The following is a 27706-nucleotide window of genomic DNA, read 5'->3' on the forward strand; positions in this document are numbered from 1 at the left end:
TGTGTCCTGAGCTCGGCCGCTGTTCCACAGTAACTGCTGTCAGAGTCACTGTTACTGAGTTAGCTTAGCTAGCAGAGCAGCTAGCAGTTAGAGTATGAACTCTGTAAGCAGTCAGCTCGGTCCTGGATGTTGTTACTGACATAAAGCTGCTCTCTGCAGCCATGTTTGACCTTTGTAGGACTACAGTAATGGAGGATTTGGAGGCTGAACTCGGCTCTTTGACACTTTTTGTAGTGAACTGATGAAAGCTGCGTCTCAGATGGATGTTAGTCCAACACATCAGACACGACCTCTGCAGCTCTCAGTTGATGTGCACATGAATGATTTGTGTTTCCTCTGCAGGTGAAGGTAGAAAGTGTGTGTGAGCTGATGTGAATTGAGCAGCATGGATCAGTGTGAGGACAGAGAGGAGGGAGTCCCTCCCTCTAAAAGCACTCTGTGTGGGGAACATGAGAGCCAGACCAAAGCTCAGAGGTGAGATGACCATCTCTAACTGTCCATGACTCTTCTCCATGTCACAGCTCAGCACTCACATCACTGCTCCATCATTATTCACAGGAACCAGCCTGGACCTCCACCCAGCTGTGTGTCCTGTAAGAGTGACGTGTCTAAAGATGACTTCATTAATTTCAAAGTCTCTGCTGCAGCGAGGTGAGCTGTTAGTAACAAGAACTCTCTGATTTAAATGATTTTGATGTTTCCTGGTTTCTAAAATGCATCTCTGTAGCAGAGCAGTGTCTCCAAGGACACACAGGCTCAGCTGTAACTGTCAGTTTATCTGGTTTAAGACACATTTGGACTCAATTGGCTGTTTTTAACTATGTATTTTAATCAGAGGTGTAAATCTAGACCTCACACATCTGGATCCTAAACTATGATAGAAACAGCTGCTAGCAGTGGGTAGTTTGACTTTGATACGCTGCTCTAGAAAGCAAACAAAAGTTTGTGCAGCTCCTCTTCAGAAAAGTGTTCAGAGAGCAGCTGCTGTATTAGACAAAGGCTCGTCGTGTGAGCCCAGATGTGTGTAACAGCTGGATGAAGGAGAACCATCACAGTCACGTCTCCATCCCGCCTTTATTAATGAACTTCCTGTTGCTTGCAGATGACAGGAACACAAAGTGTTTGTGCCACGTGATGCTGCAGGATTTGTTAACGTGTCCATGATGGTAACATCTCCTCGTCTAACTGCAAACACATGAGCGCTCCTAACGGCAGCTATCACAGCCACACAGGCAGACTGTGTCTCACTGTTGCATTCAGGGACATTTGTTTTCCTGTAAAAAGCTGAACTCTAATCTAAGAGGACTGTTACTGACAGGAAGCAGCTGCATTATCTGCAGTCTGTGTGATCACTAGAGATGGCACGATACCACTTTTTTTATGTCCGATACCGATACCGATATCATAAATTTGGATATCTGCCGATACCGATATGAATCCGATATAGTGTTTTTTAATCAACAAAACTGTTTTTTAAATATCTTGCTGCATTTTGCAAGTCTGCAAGTTCATACTCAAGTTTAAAACAACAACTACACTAAAACTATTCTGTTATACCTGTATGCAAAAAAAATATTTCATAGTTCAGCAATACTGATCAATCTAATAAACTTAAACCTACACCATCCTCCCTATTCTGGTAGTTTAAACAGTACTTAGCGTAAATATTAAGCAACCTAACTAATAGGGTTCCAACTCCCAGCAACAACAAAAATAAATAAATAAAAAATAGGGAACCACCCCTCACGCTCCACCTCATGATGCTTAATCGCCGTAATCAACCTTAATTTGATGCAGTGTGAAAAAAAAATGCACAGAAATCAATTATTTTTCAAGAAATATTAAATAGATTCAACATCTTTCTTCAACAAAATTGCAGACTGCACAGATGGTACCTTCCCAAAGGAAAAAGTACTATAGCTTACTACTTATTACAGCCATCAGCTGCGTAGAAAAGGATCCTGGTGTAGAAAGTAATATTAAATAAATTCTAACAACAGCTTATCAAGCTTAAACGTGCTGCTGTTGTTCAGCCGCTGGTTTCTTCTTTCTGGTGCAAAGTGGGCCAAAAACAAAGAAGAGAGACGGAGTCGCGACAGAAAAGCCGATCAGCTGATCGTTAAGCAGTTTCATGATTGAAGTAGCAGCAAGAAGAGGCAGTCGCTTGTTAAGCTTAACGCAGGAATGCTTTACAAACATTCAGAGATGGACTTACACACTTGCTTTACTTCTCTCGGGATAACTTTGTCGGAGATGAAATGCCAGGTTGCTAGCGAAGCTCCAAATGCTATCCAGACCACCACAGGTCCCGCGTGCCACAGCCGCTCTATCACGTGATGTATACTGCTAACGTTCTGAGGCGAGTTCCGGCGTGTTGCAAGTTTTGTGAGGTGCTTTCGTGATATTTAATGGATCGGATTACATTTTTTATTTTTCTCCGATATCCGATCCAGTAATTTAGGTCAGTATCGGACCGATACCGATACGTAATATCGGATCGGTCCATCTCTAGTGATCACAGCTGCTTCAATCACTTCATCAGAGAATTGATCATTGAATAAAACATGTTTGTGTCTGCAGAGGTCAGAGGTCACAGTCTGCAGGATCCAGCTGTCCGTCTATAAGGAGTGACCGGTCCAAACATCAACCTCCAGACTTCAGTGATGAACCTGGACCAACGAGGTCAGAGACCTGTGATGACTCCTTTACATGTTTGTGTTTTCCTGGATAAATATGACCAAAGATTCATTAAAAAGATGAAAATCTTAGACTTTGTCCTGTAGCGCTGTGTGGCAGGCAGGATTGGACCCAAACACAACAGGATGAAGTCAAAGAGGCAGCTTTATTTCAGCTGTGAACATGCAAACAGCAGAAATAAGGAAACATAACTGTAGGTTTGCAGTGAATGAAGCCTCAGCTCGACGCTCCACTTTGTCCCTCTTTTCCTTCTCCAAACAGCCACATCAGGAGTCTCTGATGGAGTTTTAAAATATTTAACTACAAATGTCCAAAGATGGGTTCAGGATACCTGAATCCACAATTATTAAAGCTAAAATAGTTCACAGGGTTTGGACTTTGTTAGGTGACGAGAGAACATCAAAGTGTTTTTTATCTTTAAACAGTATTTTTATCACTTCAGTTGCTCTCACAGCCCTGTTTGTTATTTTACCAGAGCTCTTATATTTCACTCAGTGCTCCCACCAAACACCTTGGAGGACACATTAGTGTGATTTAGATTTCATTGGTGTAAACACCAGTCACACAAGCTAACCCATGGTTACCGGTAAGCCCAGGTGAATCAGCAACAGGTACTGTTATCATCATAACTGTGTGGACCAAGAGCGAGAGGCCATTACAAGCTCCACCCAGGCAGGCAAAACGCTAGCAGGAGAGAGCAAAACATAAAACCTGAAAAGCCATCATGAGCCAGCCAGAGAGACACAGAGTTTATACTAGAAGAGAAACCTGCTCATCTTCATCATGTTTGTTTAAATAGAGAAAATCAGAAGTCTCTGTGTGTCAGACCACGGCTCTACACGGACACTTCTAAGCTGCTTCAGAGTGAACTGACCCAGATAATCTGCACACAGCGGCTGTAAAACAGTGAAAGTCATAACTGTCTCTCTCTGATGGAAAGCTTTTATTGTGAAGTCAGGAAGTCTGCATGAAGTGCTGAGTTTGTATTCATCACTCAGTGTTTAATGAGACAGGCAGACAGGAAGAGCAGCTCATTAGTGTTGATGACATCAAAGGAACTGCAGTTACGTCACATCTGGATGTTTTTCACTGACAGTAAATGTTTTAGTGATGAAGAAATGTGTTCACAGAGAGAGGAAGAGGAGTGGTGTTTGTGAGGAGGAGCAGCTGTCCTGCTGTGCTTTGTGTCAGGACGTCCTGAAGGATCCAGTCTCTACCAGCTGTGGACACTGGTTCTGCAGACAGTGCATCTCCTCATACTGGGACCAGTCTGCTTCATCAGGAGACTCGTCCTGTCCCCAGTGTGGAGAAAGATCCAGAAGCAGAGCTGGACTGCAGACAGCCAGTCAGAGCAGCTGTGTACAAAGTAAGACTGAACATCTGTCTGCTGATGGACTCATTTCTGAAAACTGGACTTCTTGTGTTGTTCAGACATTGAAGAGTTTTCTTTCTCTTTAGTCTCATTGTTTTTCTTTCTTTCAGCAGATGTTGGTCTGCAGGAGGTTTTAGATGAACATAAGATCAGTCTGAGGAGGAGATGTGAACGTGTGACTGAAGGAAGTGATGAAACAGGAAGTAGAACCCTCCTCAACAGGATCTACACTGAGCTCTACATCACAGAGGGACAGAGTGAAGAGGTTCATACCCAACATGAGGTGAGGCAGCTGGAGACAGCTTCCAAGATGGACGCCCTCCATGACGCTCCAATCAGGTGCCAGGACATCTTTAAAGCCTTACCTGACCAACAGAGACCCATCAGAGTGGTTCTGACCAACGGCGTGGCTGGTGTTGGAAAAACCTTCTCAGTGCAGAAGTTCACTCTGGACTGGGCAGAGGGCTTGGAGAACCAACATGTCAGTGTGGTGGTTCTGCTTTCATTCAGGGAGCTGAACCTGATCAGAGATGAGCAGTACAGTCTTCTGGAGCTGCTCCATGTTTTCCATCCAACATTACAGAAGGTCACAGCAGAGAAGCTGGCTGTCTCTCAGCTTTTGTTCATCTTTGACGGCCTGGATGAAAGCAGACTTTCATTGGATTTCACCAACAGGAAGCTGCTGTCTGATGTCACACAGAAGTCATCAGTCAGCCAGCTGCTGACAAACCTCATCCAGGGGAATCTGCTTCCCTCGGCTCTCGTCTGGATAACTTCCCGACCCGCAGCAGCCAATCAGATCCCTCCTACATGTGTTGACAGGCTAACAGAAGTACGAGGCTTCACTGACGCCCAGAAGGAGGAGTACTTCAGGAGGAGATTCAGTGATGAAGAGCTGTCCAGCAGAATCATCTCCCACATGAAGACATCCAGGAGCCTCCACATCATGTGTAGTATCCCAGTCTTCTGCTGGATCACTGCTACAGTTCTGGAGCACATGTTGACTACAGAGCAGAGAGGAGAGCTGCCCAAGACCCTGACTGACATGTACTCACACTTCCTGCTGGTTCAGACAAAGAGGAAGAAGAACAAGTACCATGAGGGACATGAGACGAGTCCACAGGAGCTGACGGAGGCTGACAGGGAAGTTCTTCTGAAGCTGGGGAGGCTGGCGTTTGAACATCTGGAGAAAGGAAACATCATGTTCTACCAAGAAGACCTGGAGCAGTGTGGTCTGGATGTGACAGAGGCCTCGGTGTACTCAGGAGTTTGTACAGAGATCTTCAAAAGAGAGTGTGTGATCTTCCAGAAACCAGTCTACTGCTTTGTTCATCTGAGCATTCAGGAGTTTCTGGCTGCTGTCTACATGTTCCACTGTCACATCAACAGGAAGACAGAGGTGCTGAAGAACCTTCTGGGTCAAAACTATTGGAAATCATCTCTGGATGATTTTCTGAACAGAGTCATGTATAAATCCCTCGAGAGTAAAAATGGCCACCTGGACCTGTTTGTTCGCTTCCTTCATGGCCTCTGTCTGGAGTCCAACCAGAGACTCTTAGTAGGTCTGCTGGGTCAGACAGAGATCAGTCCAGGAACCATCCAGAGAGTCATCAACAACCTGAAGGAGATGAACAGTTATGAAATCCCTCCTGACAGAAGCATCAACATCTTCCACTGTCTGATGGAGATGAACGACCTCTCAGTACATCAGGAGATCCAAGAGTTCCTGAAGTCAGAGAACAGATCAGAGAAGGAACTCTCTGAGATCCAGTGCTCAGCTCTGGCCTTCATGCTGCAGATGTCAGAGGAGGTTCTGGATGAGTTGGACCTGTTGAAGTACAAAACATCAGAACGGGGACGACAGAGACTGATTCCAGCTGTGAGGAACTGCAGAAAGGCTGGGTGAGTCCAGATGTGATCATTAACATCATTAATTAGTGTAGGTTAGTAGTTTAATGTTGAAAATAAAATCAGATTGTAAGCACAAAGTGTTTGTGTCCGTACGCTGCAACCTTCCACACCATTCCTTTATTGTACAGACTCAGCAGCAGCTCCATGGATCCCAAATCCAAGAGTGGAGAACAGATTTGAAGTGTGTCACATCCATGCAGTCACAGCTGTTTCCACCATGTTTCCACTGATATTAATCCTGTTCAATGACACGTTTCATATCAGTGAATATGTTCTTTAGGACGTCCACTGACATGTTTAAGTGTCCTGCTGGAAATCACTCAAATCATCCATGAAATCCATGAAAAATCCTTTTAGTGTTTCTAACTTCAGCCTCTGTCCTCTCTCTCTCTCCATCCTCCTCACTGCTTCTTTCACTGATAATCACACAAACATCGTATTCAGCTACAAAATAACACAATAATATCATCTGATGATCATTATTATAAGAGCAGGATCCATATTTGATATCAGAGTAACACACTGCTTGGTTATGTGCAGTCATCATCAGTGACTGTGGGTCAAACAGAAGCTCTCTGATTGGTTGCTGACCTTGGTCACCTGTCCACTCTCACCTGTTTGTGTTTGCTCTCTCTTTGCTGTCTCCATCCTCTCTCTCCTTTCTCTCCCTCTCTGTCTTTGTACGTCACTCAGGTCCAATGGAAACAGTGACCTTTACAAACCAATCAAAGACAAACTGATCCATGTCAGGTTATAACAATATTCAAAGTGAATACAGGCTGCTGCTGGACACAGACAGGTAACATCATTTTGACTTGCTGTCACCTGGATCTGGACTCATAAACACTGAAGCCCTGAACAGGAATACAAATCATTTTCTGCCAACTAGCGACACAGCAGCAGATAATGGCTCAGAAAGCTCAAATGAGCCAATCATTTCTGTGTTTAGTTCCCCTGAAATCAGATCTGATATCAGCAGCTCTGAGTTCATTCATCATTATTGTCCAGTGATGAGATTTCTGCTCCGTTTGGTAACAGTCAGCAGGTTTTTCCTGCGTGTGGACGTGAACAGTCGTACCTGACAGCAGGTAGCAAACAGAGATCATCTTTCCAGCTGGAACTCTTCACTGAGCTGAACTCATTCAAAATGTTCTGGAGTCAAAACAGGAAACAGTCCAAATGTGTGTCTTCACTCTGACTCTGGATCAGATCTCAGTGACAGACTGTGGACATTATGGAAGCCTAAATGTGACACCATCTTCCTCCTTCATCTGCAGATTAAAGCCAAACAAAGATTCTCATTAAAAGTCTGCAGGTCTGAGAGAGACTCAATCGTTGTGTCATGTCAAACACAGTAAGAGGAGCTGAAGCACAGATGTGAAGAGCAGATTCATCAGATTATGACCTCACTCTGTTTTGTCTTCATATACATTCAGTCTGTGTTTATAATGCAGATTTTCTGCTTTTATAATAACACATTTTATATTTTCTATCATCACAGACTGACTCGGTGTGGACTCTCAGAGTCTCACTGTGAAGTTGTGGCCTCAGCTCTGAAGTCCAGCCCCTCCCATCTGACAGAGCTGGACATGAGTGGAAATGATGGCCTCCAGGATTCAGGGATGAAGCTTCTGTGTGCTGGACTGGAGAGTCCAAACTGTCGACTGGAGACTCTGAGGTGAGTTCACTGACTGCAGCTGTTGTTGTTTTTCTATATTTCAGGTCTTTGATTGATGTTTGAAACTTTCTTCAGTTCCTAAATGTTCAGGATGTGTCTGAAGACAAATGTGAAGAAGTTTGAGTGCTTTCAGAAATGTTGTCTTTCCAAACGACTGAACAACAGTTTTTCCTTTTGGCTCCAAACAGAAGTGACAGACTTGAGCAGGGTTCATTTAAAGGCTGACAGAAGTGGAGTGGTGACGGGGAGATGTTTGACAGGACAGTGTTTCAGCCTCCACAGGTTCATGTTGTGCTCCATCAGTCAGTGAAGATGAAGTCGGTGCTGATGAGGCTGTAGAGTGTGTGAGGGATGTGAATGAGGATGATGAAGATCTGATGATAGCAGATAAAAACAGGCTGCAGAGACTTTGAGCCATACAGGGCACACAGTGTGTGTACAGAACAGCTGAAACCATTATGGAGGCCTCACTGGATTATGGAAGCATCACAGTACAGCTTCAGTGAAGCATTAAAGTCTCTGATATGAGATGAGAAATGAAGCAGCCAGAGCTTTTTCATGAGTGGAAACCCACTGTGACTGTGAGCTGCTGCTACAGCCTCCAGATTAGCCATCAGCTCATCCTGCTCAACATTTCCTCACCAACTTTAATGGAAGTGTGATGTTTTCAGCTGGAGTGATGGTCAGGGTGGCCTCCCTCTCCTCTTCTTCTCCTCTTCCTCTTTCATTTGTAAAGCCACTTCTGCTGCTTTCATTCATTTGGAAGTCCTATAGCTGAGTTTGGGAGAGACTAACAGCCTCGGCAGCAGAGGGGAGAAAGGCTGTAACACCACCACTTTACTCTGTTCTACCTGTCACATCATTTTATCAGGAAACAAATGTGCTCATGTTTTTACTATGTTTGTCTTGAAGATGTAAGAAGATCACATGGTGCTTTTTATTATTGTGTTGGTTTGTTTGCTGTCTCTTGGATGGAGCCCAGCTGTGCGTGGCCCCTGGGCCTGTGGTCAGAGTGTGTGCCGGATAATCCGGCCCAGGATGAGGCCAAACTGACATGGGATGAAATGTCTGTCACATAATTGAGCTTTGTGATAAATGTACGACTTTAATGTGAAACATTCAGAGTTTTTTCTCTTGTTGTGTTTGTTTGAAGCTGCTTCCTGTTGGCTTCAGCTGTTTGGAGTTTCCATTTTCTAAACTTCTACATTCTGAACCTTCTTCAGCTCTGAACAGATGATGAAACACTGAATGATTTCAAGCTCACACTTTGTCTAATAAACTTACATCTTTCATTCTTTATACAGATTGATGGACTGTGGTTTGTCAGAGATCAGCTGTGATTATCTGGCAGCAGCACTGAAGTCCAACCCCTCCCAACTGAGACAGCTGGACCTGAGCTTCAACAACAAGCTGCAGGATTCAGGAGTGAAGCATCTGTGTGGTTTCCTGGAGAGTCCAGGATGTGGACTTGAAACTCTGAGGTCAGTCAGCATGTTTTAGTTGTGCTGAGATGAATATGATGTGAAAGTTGTGCTGACACTAAACTGCAGACATCAGGCTGATATTATACTGATCCACACTGAGGATCTTCATGGTAAAGTCTGTTTTCTTCTTCTCTGGTTTAGTCCATTGACTGCAGCAGAACAATGTTCACATTTCAAACAGTGAGACTCAACGTATGGCCCGCGGCCCACACGCGGCCTGCCCACCTTTCCTGATTCAGAGAGAGGGGACCCTGATTAACTGTGTAGTGTTCTTCCTCACAGTTCTAAGTATCAGACACAACAATGAATAATCCACAGCTGACTGTCTTTAGCAGGTCAAAGGTCACGGCACACAGCAGACAGTGGGAAATATTATAACTCTGATCATTTATCAGCACATATCCATATGTATAAAAACAAAGCTGACACTGTGAGACTTGATCAGAGGTGTGATCATCACAGCAGAGGCCTTTGTGTCAAAGTCACTGAGGATCAAACAGAAACACATGAAGCAGATTTTCCTGTTCTGGCTTTTTATAGCAGATAACCTTCAAAATATTCTGCAGTCCATCAAAAACTGAAGCAAACCATGAATCAACATGTGAACATGAGCTGATGCTGCTGAAGTGAAGCAAAGTTACAGAGGTTTGATTACAGACACAGCTGAGAGTTTGTAATCTGTCATCATTTTAAAAGGTTTACATTTCTTCAGTATATCCACATTTGCAGCTGGTACCTCAACCTCCACTTGTCCAACACAACTGCTGTCCACTGCCTCCATGACATTGTGATTTTGCTGTTGGTCTTCTGTCAGATCTTCATCAATCACTTCTGCACGGGGCACACCTTCAGACTCTGCAGCTGCATAACGAAAGCCTGTAAGATAAAATTAGACATAAGGTAAATGTACACCAATATTCCAATGACAGGTGTGTGATTCATCTGGAAGTTATGTGCGGATTAGTGTACAGTGATAGCAATTTAGTATGTTTTTAGAGGGGGGGGGGGTTGTTTACCTCCGATGGGTGCTCTTTTTCGCTTCCGTTGCGTACGCCTTGAGTGCCGGTCCGAGTCTGATACAGGTATGTCGTCATGCCCCATGTGCAGTGTTGGTTCCCAGTCTGGATTTGTTACATCCATTTCATATGCTGGTTTGCCTGCAATAATGCCAAATCATAAGCTACTCAGTCGACATGATGTGGTTCTGCAGCATCACACATTAGCATGTTTTATCTCATTATCTATGACCTCAGCACGTTGAAAATAACACTAAAAGCCTTTCAAGAGTGATATGAATTAATTTAGAACTCACCGGAAAGAAAATGCCGTGAGCAAACCAACAAAAAGCTGGGGATTGCAGAGAACTCGATATCCGCTCGTCTCACCGCTGCAATCCAAGCCTGACGTCTTTGTTTAGTAATATCGGATACATGGGATCCCTCACGTTGCCTCCAGGATGGAAAACGATGAAAAGAGAGCCCGTTATCCAGCTTCTTGCCTTCACGATCGTGTGATCTAACGTTGCAACCGACAACACAACACGTACGATCCATAGCTGAAATGGTATCCTTTGGCTGGCCTACTGTCATGGCGGAAGGGGGCATGGCCCATCTCCCGTGACATCACGCTCCAAAGCCCTATAGGTGGGAAAATGTACCATGTCGACCAATCAAAAATGATATGGAAACATGACATTTGGTTGTTTAGCAAAAGGGGGAAGTTTTAGGAGTGACCGGCAAGAGAGAGCGAGTGAGCGAAAGAGAGAGAGAGTTTTGATACGTGAGAGATTTGTGACGTTTACCGTGTTTGGTCTCAAGTTAGTTTGTTGTCTTGTGTATTTAGTGTGTAGCTGTTGTTTTGTTTTGTGTGTCAGTTCTACTAGTGATCGTCACAGTTGCTGCCTTAAAGCCAACAAAGGCAGATTGCAGTGTAAACGCTGAGTGACACACCTGCTGTCAGACCTGCAGGTTTATCCCTGTGCTGTTCTCATATGTGTTAGAGTGACACAAACTATTGTTTGACACCTGATTGTTCTGTAAATAGTTTGAAATGATTATATGAAAAACGTCTGAGCCTTGGCTGCATTTTTTGGTAAATAGTACCATATAACTTTGTTGTTTGCAAAACGTGTGCGTATTTTTAAAAGTGTACAATCTCTATTTGCATTTCAAGTTATGAAGATGATTCGTTAAACATGTGTGTGGTTTTTACAGTCAAAATATCACTTTCTACTTGTATTTTAAATTTTGTCTGAATTTAGATAAATTGTGCTGATACAGTTGGTCAAAATGAGAAAATAACAGATTGGCAAGATAAACTGTTTTTAAAGGTAAAATATAGAGGCCACATCAAAAGTAGTCAAGAAGGGTTAAAGGCTAAAAGCAAAGTTGTCACCAAGTACTGTTTATATTTGTGTGTATTGCTGCAGCTTTTTTGAGTATTAATTTGGTGCCTTTGTGTGAAATAATGGTATTGTGAGTGATCCATATAGTCACAAAGAATAGCCACTTGTTTCTGTGCTACCAAAGTTCCCCGGCTTTCATTCAAAATGTGTTTATCGTCAGCACCTGCACATTAAACTACTTAAACATTATAAATGTCTTCAAGCTCACACTGAGGCCTGTGGGGTACTATCAGCCACTGAGACAGTACACACATTTATATGTGTTTGTATATGAATATTTCATACTTTAAGACTGCCTGTTTATTTAAGGGAGATGAACAAAATACATTGGAATTGTACAAAATAATATCATGGATGATAAATTAAATAGATTTTAAGTAGATGCTTGTGCATTCTTAAAGTCTTATATGTTGAACTGAACTATGTGATCTGTTCAAAGCCTTAATCTTAATTTGAAGTGAAATGTGCATTTTGAGTTTATACACTATGTATATAAGGCGACCGTTTCCTTTTGCAGTATTTTTGTGTGGTGTACTTTTCTATGTCTTAACAAAAGGGGAACAAAGGTGTTTAAGTTCACCTAGGATGATGTGTTTTAATTTTCACATGGTCTTGCTTGAATTTGACCCTGACAAAGGCGTATGAACTCTGTCAGCTGTTTGGAGTTTCCATTTTCTAAACTTCTACATTCTGAACCTTCTTCAGCTCTGAACAGATGATGAAACACTGAATGATTTCAAGCTCACACTTTGTCTAATAAACTTACATCTTTCATTCTTTATACAGATTGGTGAGCTGTGGTTTGTCAGAGATCAGCTGTGATTATCTGGCAGCAGCACTGAAGTCCAACCCCTCCCATCTGAGACAGCTGGACCTGAGCTCCAACAACAAGCTGCAGGATTCAGGAGTGAAGCATCTGTGTGGTTTCCTGGAGAGTCCAGGATGTGGACTTGAAACTCTGAGGTCAGTCAGCATGTTTTAGTTGTGCTGAGATGAATATGATGTGAAAGTTGTGCTGACACTAAACTGCAGACATCAGGCTGATATTATACTGATCCACATTGAGGATCTTCATGGTAAAGTCTGTTTTCTTCTTCTCTGGTTTAGTCCATTGACTGCAGCAGAACAATGTTCACATTTCAAACAGTGAGACTCAACGTATGGCCCGCGGCCCACACGCGGCCTGCCCACCTTTCCTGATTCAGAGAGAGGGGACCCTGATTAACTGTGTAGTGTTCTTCCTCACAGTTCTAAGTATCAGACACAACAATGAATAATCCACAGCTGACTGTCTTTAGCAGGTCAAAGGTCACGGCACACAGCAGACAGTGGGAAATATTATAACTCTGATCATTTATCAGCACATATCCATATGTATAAAAACAAAGCTGACACTGTGAGACTTGATCAGAGGTGTGATCATCACAGCAGAGGCCTTTGTGTCAAAGTCACTGAGGATCAAACAGAAACACATGAAGCAGATTTTCCTGTTCTGGCTTTTTATAGCAGATAACCTTCAAAATATTCTGCAGTCCATCAAAAACTGAAGCAAACCATGAATCAACATGTGAACATGAGCTGATGCTGCTGAAGTGAAGCAAAGTTACAGAGGTTTGATTACAGACACAGCTGAGAGTTTGTAATCTGTCATCATTTTAAAAGGTTTACATTTCTTCAGTATATCCACATTTGCAGCTGGTACCTCAACCTCCACTTGTCCAACACAACTGCTGTCCACTGCCTCCATGACATTGTGATTTTGCTGTTGGTCTTCTGTCAGATCTTCATCAATCACTTCTGCACGGGGCACACCTTCAGACTCTGCAGCTGCATAACGAAAGCCTGTAAGATAAAATTAGACATAAGGTAAATGTACACCAATATTCCAATGACAGGTGTGTGATTCATCTGGAAGTTATGTGCGGATTAGTGTACAGTGATAGCAATTTAGTATGTTTTTAGAGGGGGGGGGGGGGGGGGGGGGGGGGGGTGTTTACCTCCGATGGGTGCTCTTTTTCGCTTCCGTTGCGTACGCCTTGAGTGCCGGTCCGAGTCTGATACAGGTATGTCGTCATGCCCCATGTGCAGTGTTGGTGCCCAGTCTGGATTTGTTACATCCATTTCATATGCTGGTTTGCCTGCAATAATGCCAAATCATAAGCTACTCAGTCGACATGATGTGGTTCTGCAGCATCACACATTAGCATGTTTTATCTCATTATCTATGACCTCAGCACGTTGAAAATAACACTAAAAGCCTTTCAAGAGTGATATGAATTAATTTAGAACTCACCGGAAAGAAAATGCCGTGAGCAAACCAACAAAAAGCTGGGGATTGCAGAGAACTCGATATCCGCTCGTCTCACCGCTGCAATCCAAGCCTGACGTCTTTGTTTAGTAATATCGGATACATGGTATCCCTCACGTTGCCTCCAGGACGGAAAACGATGAAAAGAGAGCCCGTTATCCAGCTTCTTGCCTTCACGATCGTGTGATCTAACGTTGCAACCGACAACACAACACGTACGATCCATAGCTGAAATGGTATCCTTTGGCTGGCCTACTGTCATGGCGGAAGGGGGCATGGCCCATCTCCCGTGACATCACGCTCCAAAGCCCTATAGGTGGGAAAATGTACCATGTCGACCAATCAAAAATGATATGGAAACATGACATTTGGTTGTTTAGCAAAAGGGGGAAGTTTTAGGAGTGACCGGCAAGAGAGAGCGAGTGAGCGAAAGAGAGAGAGAGTTTTGATACGTGAGAGATTTGTGACGTTTACCGTGTTTGGTCTCAAGTTAGTTTGTTGTCTTGTGTATTTAGTGTGTAGCTGTTGTTTTGTTTTGTGTGTCAGTTCTACTAGTGATCGTCACAGTTGCTGCCTTAAAGCCAACAAAGGCAGATTGCAGTGTAAACGCTGAGTGACACACCTGCTGTCAGACCTGCAGGTTTATCCCTGTGCTGTTCTCATATGTGTTAGAGTGACACAAACTATTGTTTGACACCTGATTGTTCTGTAAATAGTTTGAAATGATTATATGAAAAACGTCTGAGCCTTGGCTGCATTTTTTGGTAAATAGTACCATATAACTTTGTTGTTTGCAAAACGTGTGCGTATTTTTAAAAATGTACAATCTCTATTTGCATTTCAAGTTATGAAGATGATTCGTTAAACATGTGTGTGGTTTTTACAGTCAAAATATCACTTTCTACTTGTATTTTAAATTTTGTCTGAATTTAGATAAATTGTGCTGATACAGTTGGTCAAAATGAGAAAATAACAGATTGGCAAGATAAACTGTTTTTAAAGGTAAAATATAGAGGCCACATCAAAAGTAGTCAAAAAGGGTTAAAGGCTAAAAGCAAAGTTGTCACCAAGTACTGGTTATATTTGTGTGTATTGCTGCAGCTTTTTTGAGTATTAATTTGGTGCCTTTGTGTGAAATAATGGTATTGTGAGTGATCCATATAGTCACAAAGAATAGCCACTTGTTTCTGTGCTACCAAAGTTCCCCGGCTTTCATTCAAAATGTGTTTATCGTCAGCACCTGCACATTAAACTACTTAAACATTATAAATGTCTTCAAGCTCACACTGAGGCCTGTGGGGTACTATCAGCCACTGAGACAGTACACACATTTATATGTGTTTGTATATGAATATTTCATACTTTAAGACTGCCTGTTTATTTAAGGGAGATGAACAAAATACATTGGAATTGTACAAAATAATATCATGGATGATAAATTAAATAGATTTTAAGTAGATGCTTGTGCATTCTTAAAGTCTTATATGTTGAACTGAACTATGTGATCTGTTCAAAGCCTTAATCTTAATTTGAAGTGAAATGTGCATTTTGAGTTTATACACTATGTATATAAGGCGACCGTTTCCTTTTGCAGTATTTTTGTGTGGTGTACTTTTCTATGTCTTAACAAAAGGGGAACAAAGGTGTTTAAGTTCACCTAGGATGATGTGTTTTAATTTTCACATGGTCTTGCTTGAATTTGACCCTGACAAAGGCGTATGAACTCTGTCAGCTGTTTGGAGTTTCCATTTTCTAAACTTCTACATTCTGAACCTTCTTCAGCTCTGAACAGATGATGAAACACTGAATGATTTCAAGCTCACACTTTGTCTAATAAACTTACATCTTTCATTCTTTATACAGATTGAGTCGCTGTGGTTTGTCAGAGATCAGCTGTGATTATCTGGCAGCAGCACTGAAGTCCAACCCCTCCCATCTGAGACAGCTGGAGCTGAGCTACAACAACAAGCTGCAGGATTCAGGAGTGAAGCATCTGTGTGGTTTCCTGGAGAGTCCAGGATGTGGACTTGAAACTCTGGGGTCAGTCAGCATGTTTTAGTTGTGCTGAGATGAATATGATGTGAAAGTTGTGCTGACACTAAACTGCAGACATCAGGCTGATATTATACTGATCCACACTGAGGATCTTCATGGTAAAGTCTGTTTTCTTCTTCTCTGGTTTAGTCCATTGACTGCAGCAGAACAATGTTCACATTTCAAACAGTGAGACTCAACGTATGGCCCGCGGCCCACACGCTGCCTGCCCACCTTTCCTGATTCAGAGAGAGGGGACCCTGATTAACTGTGTAGTGTTCTTCCTCACAGTTCTAAGTATCAGACACAACAATGAATAATCCACAGCTGACTGTCTTTAGCAGGTCAAAGGTCACGGCACACAGCAGACAGTGGGAAATATTATAACTCTGATCATTTATCAGCACATATCCATATGTATAAAAACAAAGCTGACACTGTGAGACTTGATCAGAGGTGTGATCATCACAGCAGAGGCCTTTGTGTCAAAGTCACTGAGGATCAAACAGAAACACATGAAGCAGATTTTCCTGTTCTGGCTTTTTATAGCAGATAACCTTCAAAATATTCTGCAGTCCATCAAAAACTGAAGCAAACCATGAATCAACATGTGAACATGAGCTGATGCTGCTGAAGTGAAGCAAAGTTACAGAGGTTTGATTACAGACACAGCTGAGAGTTTGTAATCTGTCATCATTTTAAAAGGTTTACATTTCTTCAGTATATCCACATTTGCAGCTGGTACCTCAACCTCCACTTGTCCAACACAACTGCTGTCCACTGCCTCCATGACATTGTGATTTTGCTGTTGGTCTTCTGTCAGATCTTCATCAATCACTTCTGCACGGGGCACACCTTCAGACTCTGCAGCTGCATAACGAAAGCCTGTAAGATAAAATTAGACATAAGGTAAATGTACACCAATATTCCAATGACAGGTGTGTGATTCATCTGGAAGTTATGTGCGGATTAGTGTACAGTGATAGCAATTTAGTATGTTTTTAGAGGGGGGGGGGGGTTGTTTACCTCCGATGGGTGCTCTTTTTCGCTTCTGTTGCGTACGCCTTGAGTGCCGGTCCGAGTCTGATACAGGTATGTCGTCATGCCCCATGTGCAGTGTTGGTGCCCAGTCTGGATTTGTTACATCCATTTCATATGCTGGTTTGCCTGCAATAATGCCAAATCATAAGCTACTCAGTCGACATGATGTGGTTCTGCAGCATCACACATTAGCATGTTTTATCTCATTATCTATGACCGCAGCACGTTGAAAATAACACTAAAAGCCTTTCAAGAGTGATATGAATTAATTTAGAACTCACCGGAAAGAAAATGCCGTGAGCAAACCAACAAAAAGCTGGGGATTGCAGAGAACTCGATATCCGCTCGTCTCACCGCTGCAATCCAAGCCTGACGTCTTTGTTTAGTAATATCGGATACATGGGATCCCTCACGTTGCCTCCAGGACGGAAAACGATGAAAAGAGAGCCCGTTATCCAGCTTCTTGCCTTCACGATCGTGTGATCTAACGTTGCAACCGACAACACAACACGTACGATCCATAGCTGAAATGGTATCCTTTGGCTGGCCTACTGTCATGGCGGAAGGGGGCGTGGCCCATCTCCCGTGACATCACGCTCCAAAGCCCTATAGGTGGGAAAATGTACCATGTCGACCAATCAAAAATGATATGGAAACATGACATTTGGTTGTTTAGCAAAAGGGGGAAGTTTTAGGAGTGACCGGCAAGAGAGAGCAAGTGAGCGAAAGAGAGAGAGAGTTTTGATACGTGAGAGATTTGTGACGTTTACCGTGTTTGGTCTCAAGTTAGTTTGTTGTCTTGTGTATTTAGTGTGTAGCTGTTGTTTTGTTTTGTGTGTCAGTTCTACTAGTGATCGTCACAGTTGCTGCCTTAAAGCCAACAAAGGCAGATTGCAGTGTAAACGCTGAGTGACACACCTGCTGTCAGACCTGCAGGTTTATCCCTGTGCTGTTCTCATATGTGTTAGAGTGACACAAACTATTGTTTGACACCTGATTGTTCTGTAAATAGTTTGAAATGATTATATGAAAAACGTCTGAGCCTTGGCTGCATTTTTTGGTAAATAGTACCATATAACTTTGTTGTTTGCAAAACGTGTGCGTATTTTTAAAAATGTACAATCTCTATTTGCATTTCAAGTTATGAAGATGATTCGTTAAACATGTGTGTGGTTTTTACAGTCAAAATATCACTTTCTACGTGTATTTTAAATTTTGTCTGAATTTAGATAAATTGTGCTGATACAGTTGGTCAAAATGAGAAAATAACAGATTGGCAAGATAAACTGTTTTTAAAGGTAAAATATAGAGGCCACATCAAAAGTAGTCAAGAAGGGTTAAAGGCTAAAAGCAAAGTTGTCACCAAGTACTGTTTATATTTGTGTGTATTGCTGCAGCTTTTTTGAGTATTAATTTGGTGCCTTTGTGTGAAATAATGGTATTGTGAGTGATCCATATAGTCACAAAGAATAGCCACTTGTTTCTGTGCTACCAAAGTTCCCCGGCTTTCATTCAAAATGTGTTTATCGTCAGCACCTGCACATTAAACTACTTAAACATTATAAATGTCTTCAAGCTCACACTGAGGCCTGTGGGGTACTATCAGCCACTGAGACAGTACACACATTTATATGTGTTTGTATATGAATATTTCATACTTTAAGACTGCCTGTTTATTTAAGGGAGATGAACAAAATACATTGGAATTGTACAAAATAATATCATGGATGATAAATTAAATAGATTTTAAGTAGATGCTTGTGCATTCTTAAAGTCTTATATGTTGAACTGAACTATGTGATCTGTTCAAAGCCTTAATCTTAATTTGAAGTGAAATGTGCATTTTGAGTTTATACACTATGTATATAAGGCGACCGTTTCCTTTTGCAGTATTTTTGTGTGGTGTACTTTTCTATGTCTTAACAAAAGGGGAACAAAGGTGTTTAAGTTCACCTAGGATGATGTGTTTTAATTTTCACATGGTCTTGCTTGAATTTGACCCTGACAAAGGCGTATGAACTCTGTCAGCTGTTTGGAGTTTCCATTTTCTAAACTTCTACATTCTGAACCTTCTTCAGCTCTGAACAGATGATGAAACACTGAATGATTTCAAGCTCACACTTTGTCTAATAAACTTACATCTTTCATTCTTTATACAGATTGGGGAGCTGTGGTTTGTCAGAGATCAGCTGTGATTATCTGGCAGCAGCACTGAAGTCCAACCCCTCCCATCTGAGACAGCTGGACCTGAGCATCAACTACAAGCTGCAGGATTCAGGAGTGAAGCATCTGTGTGGTTTCCTGGAGAGTCCAGGATGTGAACTTGAAACTCTGAGGTCAGTCAGCATGTTTTAGTTGTGCTGAGATGAATATGATGTGAAAGTTGTGCTGACACTAAACTGCAGACATCAGGCTGATATTATACTGATCCACACTGAGGATCTTCATGGTAAAGTCTGTTTTCTTCTTCTCTGGTTTAGTCCATTGACTGCAGCAGAACAATGTTCACATTTCAAACCTTCAAAGAAGAAGAAAAATCCTCCACTGGATAATTCACTGTGAAACTCTCCAACTCTTCATTCCACCTTAAAGTCTGTCTGACACTGAAATCCAAAGCAAAATGTGCGTTTGCTTTACAGACAGCAGTCCAACACAAACATACACACATCATCCAAAACACAGTCCAACATCCAAATCTCCTCCACTGCCAGCATGAATGATGGGAAAGAGAAGGAGGAACACTCTGACATTCAGGGTTAGAATGAGTTTCATGAAGCAGACTGTGAAGATCAAAGCTGCATTAGAAAGCTTACATGAATGAATGAGTGGACAGAAGTGGACAGAGATCATCTGAAGCACTTCAAAGGCTTTAAATCAGCACATTTCTCTTTATTCTTTATCAACTCTGTTAGTTTCTCTCAGTTTTCTGTGGAATGAAGCTAACAGCAGGCTAATAAGATGCTGACCAATAGGTTTCTATTAAAGGTTGTAATTTGTATATGAAAAAGTGCTTTGGCTCAGCAGGGATCAGCTTACAGGTAGAATACAGCTGCTGGATGGGATTAGCATGTCATAGCTATCTACCAAACTGCTAACTGGGGGATTTCAGGCCATCTATGGATCATTTTTGCTAACTGTTTATTCAGCTTAGGCTCACAGGGCTGCAGCCTGTGCCCTAGCTGTCATAGGGCAAGAGGCGTGGTCCACCTGCACAGGTGAGCAGTCCATCACAGGGCCAACAGAGAGAGACAGAGAAGCACTCTCTCACATCCACACCTACAGCCAATTTAGAAGCACCAATGAACCTAAGCAGCATTTCATTGGACTGTGGGAGAACATCCAACCTCCACAGAAAGGCCAACAAGCTTCAACCTACAACCTTCTTGCTTTAAGGCACTAGTGCCAACCACTTTTCCCCATTTCAGCCCAAATCCTGCATCTTCCTGTTTCTGACTCCAGGCCAGCTCCACTAACACTTTCTCATCAGACACTGCCACCTAGTGGAGGAAGTCTTAGTTCCATTTGAAGCTTCAGATTACAGTTAGTTCCTTTACAAAGAGGTGGAGGTGGTGGGGCCACAGCACCATCATCACTGAGTGCCATAGGACACTTAACCTTTGTTTCCATATGCTGGGAACTTCCTGTTGTTCCAAGGAGGACTGGAAAATGTGTGAAAATCTCCCAGTCAGTTCCTCACAGCACACTTCAATCATTTCCCTCCCACAGCATCAGGACCAGGGCTTTTTCTCTCTTTGGTCCCACTAAGAGATTTCCACACAAACACCTCATCAGTGGGACTCTCAGAGCTACCAGCCCTTTGCTACAATCACAAAGCTCTTCATTGAAATCAATGATATCAAAGCTGGAATCAAATGAGTCCAAGTCTTCTGCTGATTCAGCATCACATTCATCTTTGCTCCTTGTTCTGCATCCCCACCATGGACTTCATTCCTTTCCAAGCCAGCCTTGAGTGTCCTTTATTCAGCTCATCCTCTGCTTTACTTTTACACCTGATTTTAGCTGCTTTATCTCTCTTTCAACAAGTTTCTGTGCCTCAATCTTTTTCTTCTCTCCCTCATAACAAGACAGCTTCTTCTGCCTGAGAACATGTTGGAGTGATTTACTAATCCAGGGCTGCTTATTGGGGAAAATGCTTCCTGTTTCCAAAGTAATCCCCATTTTTCCCAGAAAGAAATGTAAGTAGAAATCGATGATCTAAGTGAGAACATGAGCCTTTAAAAAGTCCCAGTGGGTGCAGTCAAAGCAGTCCCTCAGTCCCAGTATATAGTCTTTGGTCCAGACTGGAACAACTGTGTGCCCAGTTTGAGCTCTCTTCAGTCCTGTGACCTGACAGACCCAGAGGGGCCATCACATCACATTTAGAAGCTCCCCTAATGGAGCCACAACACATGTCCAACACTTAGTCTGTCTTGTTGGACCAACTGGAAGAAATGATTCAAGGACTTAGTCACAGAACAGAGATTCAAATCTCCAAAATCCAACTGGCTGCATCAGGACATATAGTCTGAAACTCTGCACAGTTTCCTGTTTGAAGCTGCTTCCTGTTGGCTTCAGCTGTTTGGAGTTTCCATTTTCTAAACTTCTACATTCTGAACCTTCTTCAGCTCTGAACAGATGATGAAACACTGAATGATTTCAAGCTCACACTTTGTCTAATAAACTTACATCTTTCATTCTTTATACAGATTGAGTCGCTGTGGTTTGTCAGAGATCAGCTGTGATTATCTGGCAGCAGCGCTGAAGTCCAACCCCTCCCATCTGAGAGAGCTGGACCTGTGGAGAAACAACCTGAAGCATCCAGATGTGAAGCAGCTGTCTGATCTTCAGCAGAGTCCAGACTACAGACTGGAGACTCTGAGGTCAGTAGAGTGATGGAGTGAGTGGGTGGTGCTGTCAGCAGTATTGTACTAAACACAGTCAGTATGAAGCAAAGATCCAGTGTTTCCTGTAAAGCTGCAGCTTCTCAGTGAAGCTGTGAGAGGAGAATGGTGACAGGCTTCAGGATTGGACGCAAACACTTCCTGTTTCTGACCTTTATGGTCACCATAGTAACGGCTGACACGCTCTGATCAAACACTGTCAACAGCCAATCAGCTCTCTGAACAAAGCAGCACGCAGACCAATGACTGCATTCGTTTCCAAGTTTAAAGCAGTGAAGAACACAGTCTGTAGGTGAGGAAGAATTTAGTGAGAGCAGATGTTTGGATGGAATTCCTCCAGTTAACAGCTGGAACTGTCCATCTGGATTGTTGGGCTTGTTGTTGGGGTTCCTACAGAGCTCAGAGTGGACACACCAAGGTTCTTCTAATGAATGAAAGTCCAAACTCAAACTAGGAGGGAAAAACATTTTCATCAACTTCAATAAAAATCCAAAGATTAGAAAAAGTGAAGCAACAATGAGTCCTAGTACAGTCCCAGCACTGAAGTCCCTGCTGCTCTTTATACTGGATGTGCTGCATCACTGACTGACAGCTGATGAAGAGTCTCTGGAAACACTCGTTTATCTCCTCTGCTCTTCCTTCTTCTCTCTGCAGGTGGAGCTGATGATGGTAAACAGGACGGTGTGTGTGCTGAGAGAGGAGGAGCTGTGTCCTGATGATCCAGAGAGGTTGAAGCAGCAGCAGCTTGTGTGTAGAGACGCTCTGACTGGGCCATGTTACTGGGAGGTGGAGAGGAGAGCTTCATCCAGCAGTGACTGACAGAGGAATGAGAAGAAGTGCAGATGACTGTCAGTGCTGCAGAGTGAACTGCTCTGAGAACAGCTCCACTGTCAGACACAATGTAGAGTCCAGCATCATCCCTGTGTGTCCCTCTGGATCTGACAGAGGATCATCAGTGTATCTGGACTGCTCTGCTGCTGCTCTGTCCTTCTACAGTCTCTGCACAGTCTCTGTCTGACTCTGGCTACATTTTTGGCATTTATATTCTTGGTTGCTCTCTTTATATTTTTCACATGCAAAATGTGCCCATCTTTGGCAAGATTCACACTGCACCTGGAAAGGAAAAATAAATGGCTCATATTCTGTTTGGTGAATACTATTACTCAACATTTTAATTATGATTGGCAAGTAATGATACTAAGACTTATGTGTTTCTTTTGTTTTGTTTTGTTTTACCATTTCAATCATGCTGCGGTCAGCGTTAGCATCTAACATGGAGCAAACAATGCAGTAGTCCTCAGCGTTCCCTGAAACACAATCATAGTTAGGTTTTAATCAAACATTATTTATTGAATAATTAAAAAATAATAGTACATTTTTTCCAAATATACTTCCTGGAAAATTAGTCTAAATTAGACTTTGAGAAGGGTCTTATCTGAAAGTGTTTGAAGAGCACTATTTGTACTGTGCTGTTTGAAAAGCACTATTTAAATTGGAAGTACGCACTAACGTGATAAGGACTTTACTGGACTTACCTCGATTTTCAAGTAGGGTGCAAGCTATCTGCATTCGCTCCAGCACAACTGGCTCTGTAGTGGTTGACACCTCACCGACCTCTCCAAAATCAAGGTAGTGTTCTGCAAACTGTGAGATTGATCATAATTAGAATGTAAAGTCTTAATTAGGTAAAGGATAGGATAATTATAAGCCACAAGGCTTCAGCCTATTCCTTTTTCAGTTACTGTATGATTAAGTACTTCTATGTAAAATGATCATCTTTGTTGTTGTTGACCGAAATAACTCTCACTTCACTTAAATTCACTTAAAGTCTTAATTCTAGCTAACAAGAAACTGAATCATTTGAATACGGGTTACCTTTAACAGTAAAACTCCACAACTGCTGGAATCCTGTCGCTTGTTGTGTTGCATAGTCTGTAACTGCCACTCCATGGTGTCTTCATGCCCTCTCATCCTCAGAAAATTCCTAGTTGAACAAAAGTGTTTGTAATGAAACAAGATTATTTTTTTTTAATCTAAGAATAACACCTCAGTATCATACATACCTCCAGTTGCGCAGAATTTTCCTGTCATAAACACCTTCATTCCCATGGGGTCTATGAGCAGTATTTTCTGTGCAGAAATGTTGACAATCTAAAGAAAAAGTTAAATTAAAAATTACAATTGTTTGTGCCACTGAAAACTTATTTAAAAATAACACTTTGTGCAAGAAACTGCTTCACAACAAATTACGCAAATTAATAACAAAATGAACACATACCACAAGAATCCAGTGTGTACCAAAGTTCACAGGGCACAGCCACGTCTTCAACTGGGAACTTCATCTGTGGGATTGGAAGTGCAGAGTAATTTGGATTTACTTAGGTACCATGCGTCTGAGGTGTTTTCAAATATAGTCTTCTTTAAAGGAACCGAACTCTTTCCTCAGCAACAGAAAGGAGTCAACTGTTTGGACCACTTCTGAGCTTTCAACATACCAGTTGAGGCATCTGAACTGCCCAGAAAACAATGAGCTTGCAACTACTGAACAGAGCAGGTGTGCAGCATTCTGCACAAGTATACAAAAATGTTATAGAACAGTAAATAGTGTTTTTTTTTTATTTCAAAATTAGTAGGTAAATGACATTTCTTACTTACCTTTCGTCTGTCAATAACACGGTGCAGATATGCATCAATGACCTGTTTTGAAAAATCTGAGTTTATACAACAACAGCAACAATTTTTGAAGTAACTGCTTGAGTGCTGTACACAAAAACATCTAAAGGAATAGAATTGCTGATAAAGGTTCTTTCTGCATATACTGAAACTGGGTATTATGATGTCACAGATGTCACAACATCTGTGTTGTGGTTGATAACATTTTTTCCTGTTGAAGTGAATGGGTGAAACCTTATCAGAGTTTTGCAATATAACCCCCCCCCCCACCTACCCGCACATTTTAAACTATTAATGGTCTCTGCACTGCAAATGCTTCAGAAGGAGCAGAACCTTGAAATCAGAATCTATAATGATAAGTTCTCTTACCTCATCAGAAACCACCGTGACCCCTGCAGTGTTCGAAAAGAGGAATCCAATAACTTGTATGGTCCAACAGCTGCCTCCAAGCGCCCAGTATCCTTTGCACGCCATAGCCTCTTTACTAAAAGAAAAATATGATAAGTTAGCTCAGGCATGCATGAGATTTGTAGTGGATAAGCTTGGTAAAGGCCAACGGGCCACAACAGGAAAAAGTCAATACAATAGGCATGCATTTACACGCAGAGAAATAGGAAAGGTACAGCGGGTGGGCAAAATAGAAAATTACTGACAGGCAGATCCATTTCCAGACTTCCACAAGCTCAGTGCACGTTGCATGTTTCTTTATATCCAATATGAGTTGAAGACTGCAAAATGCAAACAAAGTCATGCAACAGTCAATTAAGTTGCAACGCCAAACTGGCAACAAATGACCAACTGGTCAAAAAGAGTTGTTCACTATGTCACCTTCATTTTCTAAGCTTTGTTTCCGGGAGGGAAGTTCTTGTTCACGCGTTTCTGGTCCTGGAACACAATTAAACTCCTTGTGTCAGCCGTTTTGGGTGCATAATGAATCCTCTGGACTTTGCTGGCACTGAGGGTTAGCAGTAGGATGGCAGGGAGGCATCTTCAGGTCTGTGCTGCTGTTCACTGTCTGACTGCGAGTTGGGTATTTTTAATTGTCACTGATATTTACATGGTGGCTTCTTCTGTACAGCTTGATATGGTCAATGCTGTAGTGATTTCTTAAAGTTGCTCCTTCTGTGTTTTTTTAATCTCACACATTTGCCAGCGATGTCTTGAATGGTGTAGGGTCCTGAAAAATCTGGATCAAGTCTTCCTCCCTTCCTTCCACGTTTCATGTTCAAGAGAAGAACTTCATCTCCAACGCTGTACACAAGGTTTCTGTACTTCTGGACTCGTCTAGCATAAGCTTATGCATAAGCATAAGATTGTACTTAAACTGAAATATGACACCTACTCAGTGATTTACAACATAGAGGTAGGTTGTTTCCTCTTAAACATTTTAACTGCTTTCCTTACAAAATGAACTGGAAACCTATAAGTTCAGTCTCTGAGGTGCTCTGCGATTTCTCTCAGGGTAACGTCTGCCTGTTTGGTCAGAGTCCATAGTGCTCTGTGTGGAAAGTTCAGGTGTTTGAACATTGGTGGTTTCACGTAAACCCTGAACCTCAGGTGGTGAAGCGAGGGCAAACTCTTCTGAATCTTGAGGTGTAGATGTGTCCTCTCAGGTTGCTCTGGAACCACGTGACATTCTGCATCTAGAATCTGATCAACATGTCTACGCCAGACTAAGTTGGCTCCAACATTTATGGTGTATATCAGCGGTCCGGTCCGTGAACGAATCGTGCCAGAATGACTTTTCTTACTTGGGTCTCTGTAGTCTCTGGCGAGAACTCTTTGTCCAACATTGACGAACCTGGTTTTGTTTCTTTTTGCTTCCACCATGGAAGACTGTTTATCTTGGACATCCTTGCGAATGTCTGGTTTCAGCAAATCTAGATGTGATCTCAGATCTCATCCCATGAAGAGCATTGCAGGTGTGTGTCCAGTTGTTGCATGAGTGGTAAGACAGTAAAAAAATTGTCAATTTTCTGTTGTAGCGGTTTCCCCTCTGTGCGACTGGCTGGTTCAGCTTTGTTGCAGGATGATGGGGAGCTGAAGTGATATGTCGTATGCCGTTACTCCCAAGGAAACACTGGAACTCCTCTCCAGTAAACTGATGACCATTGTCACTTACGAGCTGTTGTGGCAGACCTGTACGTGCAAACGGTGACCAAAGACTATTGATCGTGCTGGCAGCTGTTGCTTGCTTTACGGGGAAGATTTCTGGCCACTTTGAGTGGGCATCAACCACAACCTGGAACATTTAGTCCATAAATGGGCCAGCATAGTCTATATGAATGCGTTGCCATGGAGCGGATGGCCACTCCCACGCATGTACAGGTGCTGTTTGAGGCTGGCGCAGCGTCTGCTGGCAAACAATGCAGGATTTAGCCATATTCTCCATTTCTTTCATCTTAACACCCAAATGTCCATCGTGCAGTGAGTCCAGTACCTTTGTACGTAGTTTGGGTGGCAGGATGACACGAGTTCCCCACATGACACATCCTTGGCAAACGGATAGTTGGTCTTTGTGGGTGGAGTACGCAGAGAACTGAGTGTCACTACAGGACGGCCAACCATTCACAGTAAGATCGTTTGACAAGATTGTGTTTTGGCTCGTTTCTCTTTTCACCTGAGCACTTGTGACAGGTAGGGGTTCCATTTGTGTAACATGAAACACAGTAGCTGGAGCAGTCATTTCTTCGGTGGGTTGCATGTGTGGAAGACGTGAAAGTCCATCTGCATTTCCATGTAGCTTTGTCCCTTTGAACTCAATGGTGTAGGTGTGTGCACCCAGGAACAAAGCCCAAGCAAGCGTGCCGCAGCCATGGTTGGAATACCTTTCTGAGGGTTAAAGATGGACACCAGCGGTCGGTGGTCTGTGATCAGGGTGAAGTGTCGTCCATATAAATACTGATTAAACTTCTTCACTCCCCACACTAGACTGAGTGTTTCTCTGTCTATCTGCGTATAGTTGCGCTCGGCTGCATTTAGGGACCTTGAGGCAAAGGCAAGTAGTCGTTCGGATCTATCAGGCATTTTGTGAGATAGCACGGCACCAATGCCATATGGTGAGGCATCACAGGCGAGGCGAAGTGGTAGCTTGGGGTCAAAGTGTGTCAGAACCTCCTCTGATGTAATGAGCTGCTTAACTTAACTAAATTAAATGCCTCTTCATAGTTTTTTGTCCATTTCCATTTGACATTTTGTTGCAG

General features: G+C 42.5%; 1 protein-coding gene across 1 annotated transcript in view; it reads left to right on the plus strand.

The window, feature by feature from the left end:
* Nucleotides 1-258: 258 nt before the first annotated feature.
* LOC143416841 (protein NLRC3-like) overlaps nucleotides 259-27706 on the plus strand; it is a 153534-nt gene continuing 126086 nt past the window's right edge. The window contains exons 1-7 of the mRNA XM_076882485.1: nucleotides 259-474; nucleotides 559-651; nucleotides 2581-2682; nucleotides 3828-4063; nucleotides 4180-5971; nucleotides 7482-7658; nucleotides 15718-15894. Coding sequence (XP_076738600.1) covers nucleotides 386-474; nucleotides 559-651; nucleotides 2581-2682; nucleotides 3828-4063; nucleotides 4180-5971; nucleotides 7482-7658; nucleotides 15718-15894 — 2666 coding nt within the window. The 5' untranslated portion in view covers nucleotides 259-385. The remainder of the gene's footprint in view (nucleotides 475-558; nucleotides 652-2580; nucleotides 2683-3827; nucleotides 4064-4179; nucleotides 5972-7481; nucleotides 7659-15717; nucleotides 15895-27706) is intronic.

This window comes from Maylandia zebra, linkage group LG3 (assembly GCF_041146795.1).
Source record: "Maylandia zebra isolate NMK-2024a linkage group LG3, Mzebra_GT3a, whole genome shotgun sequence".
In the NCBI taxonomy this organism is placed as follows: Eukaryota; Metazoa; Chordata; class Actinopteri; order Cichliformes; family Cichlidae; genus Maylandia; species Maylandia zebra.